This window comes from Hevea brasiliensis, chromosome 11, assembly GCF_030052815.1.
Source record: "Hevea brasiliensis isolate MT/VB/25A 57/8 chromosome 11, ASM3005281v1, whole genome shotgun sequence".
Lineage (NCBI taxonomy): Eukaryota > Viridiplantae > Streptophyta > Magnoliopsida > Malpighiales > Euphorbiaceae > Hevea > Hevea brasiliensis.
Genome location: NC_079503.1, coordinates 55,674,987 through 55,686,137, shown reverse-complemented (window position 1 = coordinate 55,686,137; position 11,151 = coordinate 55,674,987). Strand labels below are relative to the sequence as shown.

The 11,151-nt window shown below is 34.2% G+C and overlaps 1 protein-coding gene across 1 annotated transcript; it reads left to right on the top strand.

Moving 5' to 3' along the window:
* The first annotated feature begins 356 nt into the window (after nt 1-356).
* LOC131170248 (uncharacterized) lies at nt 357-1,103 on the top strand. The gene has a single exon (XM_058129310.1). The coding sequence runs from the start codon at nt 357-359 to the stop codon at nt 1,101-1,103; it is 747 nt and encodes a 248-aa protein (XP_057985293.1).
* Nucleotides 1,104-11,151: the final 10,048 nt, after the last annotated feature.

Sequence of the window (11,151 nt, the reverse complement as noted above, 5' to 3'; positions counted from 1 at the left end):
CTAGCAAATGTGTGTTTGGGGTCACTTCAGGCAAACTGTTAGGGCATATGATCAGTAGGAAAGGGATTGAGGTTGACCCAGATAAGATGAAGGCAATCCAGGAGATGCCAGCCTCAAGAACCAAAAAAGAGATTAGAGGTTTCTTAGGCAAATTACAGTACATCAGTAGGTTCATAGCTAGGCTTATAACTACCTGTGAACCAATTTTTAAGCTACTAAGAAAGAATTAGCCAGTGGTGTGGAATGAGCAATGTCAAGAGGCATTTGAAAAGATAAAGCAGTACCTGAGCAATCCACCAATTTTGTCACCACCCATCCCTAGCATCCCTCTAATCCTCTACCTATCAGTGGAAAACATGGCCCTGGGGGCAATGTTGGCACAAGAAGTAGAGAATCTAGAAAGAGCCATCTATTACATTAGTAAGAAACTCCTTGCTTATGAGGAGAATTATTCACTAATAGAAAGAACCTGTCTGGCTGTAGTATGCGCAACTAAGAAGTTAAGGCACTGCTTTCAGACCCATCGAGTTATTGTAGTATCCCGAATGGATCCTTTAAAGTACATATTTGAAGTACCGACACTAGTTGGAAAATTGGCCAAATGGTTGGTCCTACTGTTTGAATTTGATATTGTGTATGAGACTCGAAAAACCATCAAAGGGTGTGTAGTGGCTGAATTTCTTTCTGAAATTCCAGTTAATGAAGAGGAAGAAGTTGAAACAGCCTTCCCGGATGAGAGTCTCAAGCTAGTAGAGGTCCAGCCATGGAAAATGTACTTTGATGGGGCCATGAATAAGAGCGGAGCTGGTATAGGGGTAGTTTTAGAAGCACCGAATGGAGAACAATTATTAATGTCAAAAAGGCTATGTTTCCCAACCTCTAATAATATTGCAGAATATAAGGCTTACATTTATGGCCTAGAGGCATTAATAGCTATTGGGGCTAAAAAAGTGGAGGTGTTCAGAGATTCAATGCCAGTGGTTTCCCATGTTAAAGGTGAATGGGAATTGAAAGAAGAAAAGTTGAGGCCATACCTAGAGTATGCTAAGAAACTATTATTTAGCTTTGAGGAAGTGACAATGAAGCACATGCCTAGAGCTTAGAATCAGATGGCTGATGCTCTAGCCACTCTGGCATTCTTATGGGAAAAGGGTGATCAAAAGTTGACCCAGCCAGTTATCCTGATGAGGAGTAGAATCCCATGCTATGAAGGGTTAATAATAGCACATTTAGATCCAGAAGATGAGATGAAATGGTATAAGGACATAAGAAGATATTTAGAGGTAAGAGAATACCCATAGTCAGCCAATAGTAGGGATAGAGCTACAATTCGTAGATTAGCCACTCAGTTCACTTTGGCTGGGGGGCAACTCCACAAAAGGTTCTTCGAAGGACTATTGCTCTTGTGTGTGACAAAAAAGCAGTCTGAGTAGATAATAGAGGAAGTACATGCAGGACTGTGTGGTCCTCACATGAACGAAAGGGTATTATTGGGCAAAATTTTAAGATTGGGCTATTACTGGTCTACCATGGATACTGACTGCGCTAAATTTGTGAAAAGATGCCATGAGTGCCAAATCCATGGGAATTTGAATCACCTACCATCCAGTGAACTCTACAGTATGACTTCACCGTGGCCATTCTCAATATGGGGCATAGACATTATTGGGAAGATTTCTCCCATGGCTTCTAATGGCCATAGATTTATCATTGTGGCAATTGACTATTTCACCAAGTGGGTTAAAGCTGAATCTTATAAAGTAGTAAGGGCCAAGCAGATAAGTAAGTTTGTGCGAAAGAACTTGATTTACAGGTTTGGGGTACCCCATGAGATAGTATTAGATAACGACAGCCAATTCAAAGGTGATTTCTTAGAATTGATTACCGAATTCAAGATTAAGCATCACAAGTCCTCACCATATAGGCCACAGACTAATGGAGCAGTAGAAGCAGCAAATAAGAATGTGAAAACCATTCTGAGAAAAATGGTTGAAACCTATAAGGATTGGCCTGAGAAACTCCCTTATGCTCTTTGGGGTTATTGTACTATTACAAGAACATCCACAGGGGCAACTCCATTCTCTTTAGTGTATGGGACTGAAGCAGTGCTACCTATTGAGCTAAAGGTCAAATCCTTGAGAGTGATACTAGAAGCTAAGATTCCGGAAAATGAGTGGGCTCAGAAAAGATATGAAGAACTAGCTTTGATTGATGAGAAGAGGATGCGAGCCTTGTATCATATGCAGGCTTATCAAAGGAAGATAGTAAGGTCCTTTAATGAGAAGGTGAAGCCAAGAAAGATCAAAGAGGGAGACATGGTTTTGAAACAAGCTCGGCCCATCCCTTTTGATCCAAGAGGAAAGTTAAAGCTAAACTGGGATCGTCCATACATAGTAAAAAAGATCTTATCAGGAGGTGCTGTAAAAATATTAGACCTGGATGGGAATGAATTTCAAGAACCAGTCAACTTAGACAAGCTCAAACGGTACTTTGTGTGAGATAGGCCACTAGGCTGTAAACTTACAAAAGACGGTCTAAGCAAAAGTAAGAGTCAAAAAAAAAAAAATGCTAGATTGAAAACTTGCGAAAGGCAGTCTAGGCAAAAGGAGAGATAAGAGAAGATCTGGATGGAAAACCTGAAAAGGTCATTCAACAGGTTATAAAGCTTATTTCTAACTTTGGAAGGTTAGAAATTTGGCAAAACCAAATGTAAGAGGGAGTAATGGTATACCTGAATAAATAAAGAATTTTTTATTACATTAACTAGGAATGGATTTTATTTAATTATAATAGCGAATGTTTGTGTCTTGAGGGATACATCAAATGATTAAGTAATTGAACTGCATTGTTTTGATTTAATCTATGCCTTCTGATTAGGATAAGATAGGTACTTGATATGAATGCCCTGATAATCATCTAAAAAAAAAGGGAGCTTGCTAGGTGGAAAACCCAAAAGGGCCGCTTAGGCAAAAGTTAGAGCAAGCCCGCTGACATAAAAATCCAAAAGGACATTTTAGGCAAAAGTTAGGGCACAGAGAATGGAGTTAATGAAAAGAAATGAGTCAAGGCAGAAACCATGGGGGGAGAGAAGAAAAAGAAAAATCAGAAGGAAATTGTATTGTTACCTTAAGGAAGTCTTTTTTGGTGAACAATTCTTTTAAAAAACTTTGAGGCTATAAGAAAGTTTTTGCAAAAAAGGTCCCCCAGAGGACTAAGTTTTTTAGAATCTCTAGTAAAATCAGCATGCCCATGATAGGAAGTAGCATACAGGAAGCATAAAAATCAGAGAGAATTTTGAGACCCAGTCATCCTATTTTTTTTTTCAAATCATCAATTAGATATTTTTTGGTAAGTCTTTAAACGTTGTTTAGGGCGCATGACATAGTTGCGTAAGGCATAAAAGAACATGCATCAACATGTCACCTGTGGGTGTGTAAGGCGTAGAATAACATGCATCACCACAGTTTCAATTTTCGAACTAAGAGGGGGTCTAATTCTTCCTCAGGATAGAGAGGGGGATACGTAGGTAGTTTAGAATCGCAGTCCTAAATACGAACCCATAACATTTCATGACAGATATTTTTTGGTAAGTCCTTAGACGTTGTTTAGGGCATATGGCATAGTTGTGTAAGGCATAGAAGAATACACATCAACATGTCACCTGTAGGTGTGTAAGGCGTAGAAGAACATGCATCACCACAATTTCAAGTGTCGAACTACAAGTGGGTCTGATTCTTCCTCAGGATAATAAGGGGGATACGTAGGTAGTTTAGGACTATGGTCCTAAATACGAATCCACAACATTTCAAATCACACAGTTGTCATTGTCATGAGACCATAGCTAGTCTCATGACACAGAGTGTATCGACAGAGCAAGATGCACTCAATTTTCATATGACACAGTTATCACTGTTATGAGACCGTAGCTAGTCTCATGACACAGAGTGTATCAACAGAGCAAGATACACTTATTTTTCACATGACACAGTTATTACTGTTATGAGACCGTAGCTAGTCTCATAACATAGAGTATGTCGACCGAGCAAGATATACTTGATCCTCATAGCCAATGTTTCACAGTTATTAGAAATTTGAGTTTCACTTTGACAAAACTTGAGCAATGCTTTCGCATTGATTTCAACTTTCGCCAAAGTGGGGGGCAAACTGTAGACCCTTATTTTGTGATGAGCATGTGCATTGAGGCCGTAGGGAACCCGATGATGAAAAATTATATAACTGTAAGATGTAATTGGTGGCATGGAGCTGAATTATTAATTCCGTGGCATGATCTTAAAAAAATAAAAATAATAAGAAAGTTTTGGGGAAATTAATTTAATTAAATTTAAATAAAATTTTATTTTGTTTAAATTTAATATGGGTAGTTCTTAAATGGATCTAATTAAGTTTAATTGGGCTTCATGGTCCTAAGAAAGTCTAGTTAGGAATTTTAAATGGGACCCATTTAATTATTTTCTAAAAATTAAAATAACAAAATATTTCTCTCCTTCTTGGCCCTACTCTCTTCCTCACTCCCTATTGGTGTCACCCCCTTTCCCTCTCTTTCTATTGGTTGGAACACCTCACCCATATTCCAATCTCATCCAAATTCATCAATTCTAGTCATTTAAGTTATCTGAACTTTATCACACTAGGACTCTAAACCCTACCACACCTCTTCCTCACTCCCTATTGGTGCCTTCCATTTTTTTCTATCTTCCTATTAGTTGAAACACCTCACCCATATCCCAGTCTTATTCGAATTCTGCAATCGTAGTTGTTTAAGTCATCTAAACTTTATCATCCTAAGACTCCAAACCCTATCACACCTCTCGCCCAAAACCCTATAAATACTCTACTAGAGAAGGGAAGAAAGGGAGATGGGAGGAAAGAGGAAGAGAAAATTCAGAGCTATAAGAAATTTAGAGATATTCAAGACTATTTGAGTTTTTCCTTATTTTTTCTTTTCTTCAAGTAGATTTTCATACAAGATTTCTGGAAGGTTAGTTTTTATTATTTTCTTTTAAAGATCTATGCCACACAATATTTTAATTCTATGCCCTTTGTCTTCAATTTATTTTATATGTTCATATAGATCATGTAATCATGTTTAATTTGAGGGGATACATAACTCTGCACATGTTTAGTTTCTATCTCTCGTATTTTTACTATTTTTCTTTATTTTCTGAATCTGTAAAAAATTTGTAAAAATTATATTCATATTCTACACAAATTCCATTAATTTTAGGCTCAAGAATCACAAAAAAAGCTTTAATATTTTGTAAGTTATGGCTGTTTGAAGTTAGGGTTCTTGTAAAATCTAATTTGCAGGATATTCGACTTATGGAGCCCATATCTCCCTTGTTCCTTAATATTTTTGTGTAAATCTAGTGTATAAAATTAACTTTAGAATATTATGAATCTTTTCCAATTAGTTTCGCATTCATATCTGTTGTGGTTAATGAGTTATGAATTTTACAAAAAAGTAGTACGATTCTGTCACTTAGAAAAGTTACGATTTATGTAGACCAATTGGCTAGGGTTTTGTTTGATTTATAAATTTTATGATCTTGTATGATATGTAGGCTGTCTTCTGTAATTTTTTTATGAGTTTTAGGCATGTATAACTATTTTTAAGAAATCAGATTTCTTGCTACCGTTAATCTACTAGAATTTAGAAATTGTATATTTATGTATGTTCTTGTATTTTCTTGGGTTTTAATTGATATTTGATCTATTTTTTTGTGTTCTTTTAATTCAAGAAGTGTTATGAAGTGTTTGGATCATATTAGAAGACTTAGACCATTAGGTTGTTGTAACTAATTAGGAATCTTAACCCTTTAGGAGACTAGAGTTAGAATCCAATGTAAATTGTTATTAATATTTTCTTTATTTCTTTTATTTTCCTTAGTTTCTTTATTTTTTATTACAAACAAAATTGGTAAGTACCAAAGAGGGCATTTGCGTGGAGCTTATATGGAGCTAAACGGAAGTAAGCCAGGGATATCATTGCCATACTAGAAGAGAAGACCATTTTTTATGGGTAGCTTGCCCCAATGGCAACTGCATTTACCAACAGGCAAGTAGCTCTAGACTTCTCTAATAACCATTGGCATGAAATTATAGCAATAATAGAACTTTTATTTGGTAAATTAAAATTAACTTTGTTTTTAATTTAACTGACTTTTGCATGTAATTAATTTAAATAAATACTTTGTAAATTAAAATTAATCTTGTTTGTAAATTAAACTAACATTGGCATGTAAAATAAATTTAATTTAATACTTGATAATTATAAAATAAATTTGCATGTTAAAAATATTTATTAGGTTGTGACTGTTTGGGCCTTATGTGATATTAGAATAAATTACACATGTATATAATTAACTTAGTTCAATTATCCTTAGGGTAACTTGGTGAAAATTAATTAATTAGGTTAAATAGAAACGTAGGGTAGTTTGAAATTGAATTTGTTCATAAATTAAATTCTCAATAATAAATTAATTTTAGTCATCTGGTAAATATCATTTAAATAATTAGCAACCCCATAGATAAGAATTACTTGTTCATGAAAATTGTGTGTAAACAACAACCCTTTTGTGAATTACTTGCGTGTGTAGGATTAGAATTGCATTTTTTAGGATGAAGTTTAATAAAGGAATAATAAACAAGACTTTTAAAAAGATTAGTAGAGGACTGGCACTCAAATTAACGAGGTTAGACCAGGCGTAAGGGGTGCCTAACACCTTCCCCTTACGTACCCACTATCCCGAACCTAGACATTGGGCTATGGTAATGACGGTTGTGGAAACTTTACAAAGAGTAAGTTGCCATCCATGACCCTCGAAAGAAACACTGAATATGTCCCGGTTATTACCCGGGTGATGACTCTTATCTATCTATGCCTTCGTGGCATAAATCCTTAGTACCGTGGTAGTGTTATGGGAAGAGAGTACTTACCAGTGGTTTGATTATATTAGGATTATATGAAGTGCATGTCTAGGAAATGCTGTCTAAGGAGGTGGTACTTAAGTGAGAGCATTGTGACTCCACCATCTTTCCTGGGCATTACCTGGTGTATTTTGTATAATTCTAATGGATGATATTTCGCCTCACGCCCCCCTCCTACACCCCTAATGCTCAAAATCTCAGGCACATCCATTATTGGTTTATCTTGCATTAGTTAAGTTAATCCCATTGAGCTGGTAAGCATGCAAATAACTTTAATGACCTCAGGCACATCCATTATTGATCACCAAGCATTTACATACTTACAACATCTTATGCTTAACAATTATTCTTAAGGAAGTCTCTTAAACAAATGCATCATTCCTATGTTTTTCATAGCTAATAATGCAAGTGTTTAAAATTTCTTAAAATAATAGCCTCAATGGAGGGCTATGATATAATTACCATAATTATACCATTACCAACTTAATTATTTGTTTGGAAGGTTTTGTGGTCGGCTTAATTACTATTATGGTCTCACTTTGCACGTTATCCAGTTAGCATGCATATATCACATATTTGCATACATTCATATACATCTCATGCGTACATGGATAAACATACAATATGGAACGATCATGGACTTTCTAAGGGATTTTATTCTGAGCCACCAAGAATTGAATTAGAGCATTCCTAGGTATATTTCATTCATTCATTTTACAAGATTTGCTAAAGGAGTACATAATCAACCTTTGATCTTGATCTCTTCCCACTGGTCCCACCAATGCTCTTGACCTTCTAGTTCTTCTTACAATCCAATTACATTATAATCGTTGGCATACCAATATGAATATACAAGAATTTGGACTTTAAAGTCCTTAAATAAATGAAAATACATCCTAAGCTATCACAACATTTATGATACATGCTACTAAAATAAAATTAATTATTTTACATCCCAAAGAAAAATAAAAGAAATAAATCCAATCACATTGGTCTTTTATTGTCCATGATCATCCATCATGCATATTAAAATTTAACAATTAAATAAAATATACATGTTAAAATTAAATTGAATATCATATAATTCAATTAGGATTAAATTTGAATCTTATTCAAAATAATCTTTAAATTTAGGAACTTTTCCTAATTTTAATTTATGAAAACAATTTTCAAAATTATTTGTGTGATTGAAAATCCTAATTAAACTATTTAATTGGGTTTAGGCTTAATTCTGGGTCCAAAATTATACAACAATTGCATAAAAAAGCCAAAAATTAAGCCAAACACGCCCCTAATTAAAAATTACATGCCCAGCTTGAAAAACACGGCCCGAGGCACGGATCGATACGGGGTGGACCATGTAAATGCTACCCAACATGGGTTGGGGCTCGAGAAGGGACACGGACCATGTCGTTCAACAATAAGCCGCTAGGCATGTGTTAACACGGCCGTGTGCTATGAAAACACGCCCTGGGCCGTGTAAAAACCTGGAACATGGCCCAGGCCGTGTTTTTTGCGGTAGAATGACATTTCTTAGGGTTTTTGATCCGAACCAACTTCAAATCAACCCAAACTTCATTCAATCAGATAATTGAGCCTCAAAATCAATCCTAATGGCAAATATAGTGGCTTTGATACCAATTGAAGGCATGGAAGCATGGATTTAAAGGCATTAGAGCATTGAATTTTAAAATTTCTTATAGGGTTATGAACCTATGTGACTTCTAATGCCCTCTAGCCTACCAAAACACATTTTTGGCACACACTAGAAGTTCATTTGCCGTTTAAGATTTACAATTAATAATTAATTCATTAAACCATAGCTAATGTAAGAAACTAATTCAACTAACCTCTAAGGTGCTGAATCAATCAATCTTACTCCCTTAGGGTGCTCCTAGGACTCCAATTGTTGTCCCTCTAGTTTGTCCAACACAAGCACACCAAGGTTCACCAATAATAGCCCAAAAACTTCTCTTTGAAGTTTGCCAACCACTTGAATGATAGGGCTTTTGCTTTGGTGAATATTATATGGGTGTATAAGAATTAGAAACCTTTTTCTAATAATTTTAATTCAAGAAGAAATCAAGTTTTTCTTCAAGAATTAAAAGGAAATCAAAAGAAAGAGAGGGAGTCCATAGCTACCGTCCATGAAGAAAGAGGGAAGAAGATTGCTTCTTCTTCTTCCTTTTTCATTTATACACATAAGACAAAATCCTTAATGAAGTGCCACTTATCAAGCTCCAGTTTAATATTACTTTACATTTGTCTCAATCTCATTAAGACAAGTGTCAAAGTTTGATTCAATTATGAAAAAGTTGTCTTCCATTATGGGAAGACAAATGGCACACTCACATAGGTGCCACGTGTCACCATCTCATGGTACCACGTGTCACCTGTGCAATTACCATTTTTCCCTTGCTTATAATTTTGAGTTTTCAATCCAAAATTATAATTCTTCCCTTAAATTAATTTTTATCAAATATAAATTAATTAATTAATTAATTAATCTCCATTAATTAATTTCTCTATTTTATTTATATTTGAACTCTTTAAATAGAAATATAATTTATATTATACATCCAACAATCTAGATTTGGTTTCAAGTCATGCTAGGGACTTTTTAATCTTATTGCAAACCAAGTCTATTTAATTAATTAATTAATCTCTTTAATTAATTCATTAAATCACAATACACTTGGTGAATTGCTTGTATAGATGTGTGACTTACTAGGCTAATTGACAATGAAAAATGATATTAACTCTTAATATCATTAGAACTATTTCTTACCGTAAAGATTTCTCTAAATTATTTTAGGCATCTCATAGACCATGGTTGACGCCTAGCATAGCATGCCATGGCCACTCAATCAGTAATAAGGAATACCTTAAATGAACCTTTAATCATATGTCACCATACACTAAGATCTTTCCGTTACAAAAGTACAATTCTAGCTGGAGTCATGGTTAATGTCAAACTCCATATGCTGTGAATGTTATGTTCTCTTTTAATTCTAATTCTTGATTTGTCAGGCTTTCTTATCAGAAACTCCTTTTTGGCTAAGTCTATCTATCCTGGCTAGGAACTTAAATCAACAAGAACAATTAAATAAACATAAGATTTTATCCCTGTTTACTTAGGGAAACGGATCCCATCTTAATCAACACCTATCTCCATATATAACTAGTAGGAGCCAACACATGCCCATATACCCATACACAGTACGAGTATGAAAGTAGTATCAAACTCAAACCACCTATATACAAGATAACTGTGTTATCTCAGGTCTAAAGATTATATGCACTGATATGATATATGACAATGCATTGACAAGAGTAAACACCATGTGCTTATCATAAGCATCACTGGTTCGGCCTACTTATTATGTATAAGCGCTTATCATGTTTGTTATGTGGCATGAGACTCACCACTCCAACTTATTAATATCTTATTTTAATACTTTGGGAACAAACATTACAATCTATCTAGATAAGTCATGTCTTTAGTGAAGTATCTTCGATCATGAGCCAATTAATGATACTTTGTCCTAGAAATACTATCACTCGTATTCTTAACAACTTAAGAATAGAATTTCTAACAAAATATCAATGGACCTTTTCAATTACACATAAATAGATCATGTGAACAGAAAAGTGTAATTGCCTTTTATTAATAAAATATGTATGGGATATATATAAAATGATATACTATAGGGCATACTACTAACATTCTCTCAATAAGAAATTGAAAAATAGTAATGTTGATTGTAAGTAGAAATGAAGAAAAGAGATAAAATAGAAAAGCTAATAGATTTCTGTTCAAAATTACTACTTATAAAGCATTTATACCTCTTCGAACATATACAATATTTTACTTTGTATTTATTAGAATAATTACATATGTTTACTTATACCTTTAGAAAAGATACAACAGGTCACTTCATATTTCTTAGAATAATTATATTTATTCACTTACACCTTTTAGAATAGACACAATGATTCACTTTATATCTCTTAGAACAATTACATCTATTCAGTTATATCTTTTAGAACAGATATAATAGTTCACTTTGTATCTCTTAGAACAACTACATATGTTCACTTATACCTCTTAGAACAGATATAATAGTTTACGTTGTATCTTTTAGAATAATTATATCTGTTCACTTATACCTCTTAGAATAAATATAAATGTTTGTAATAAAT

Coding starts and splice junctions, on each gene's coding strand:
- LOC131170248 (XM_058129310.1), top strand. CDS start 357: ATGGCCCTGGGGGCAATGTTGGCACAAGAAGTAGAGAATCTAGAAAGA.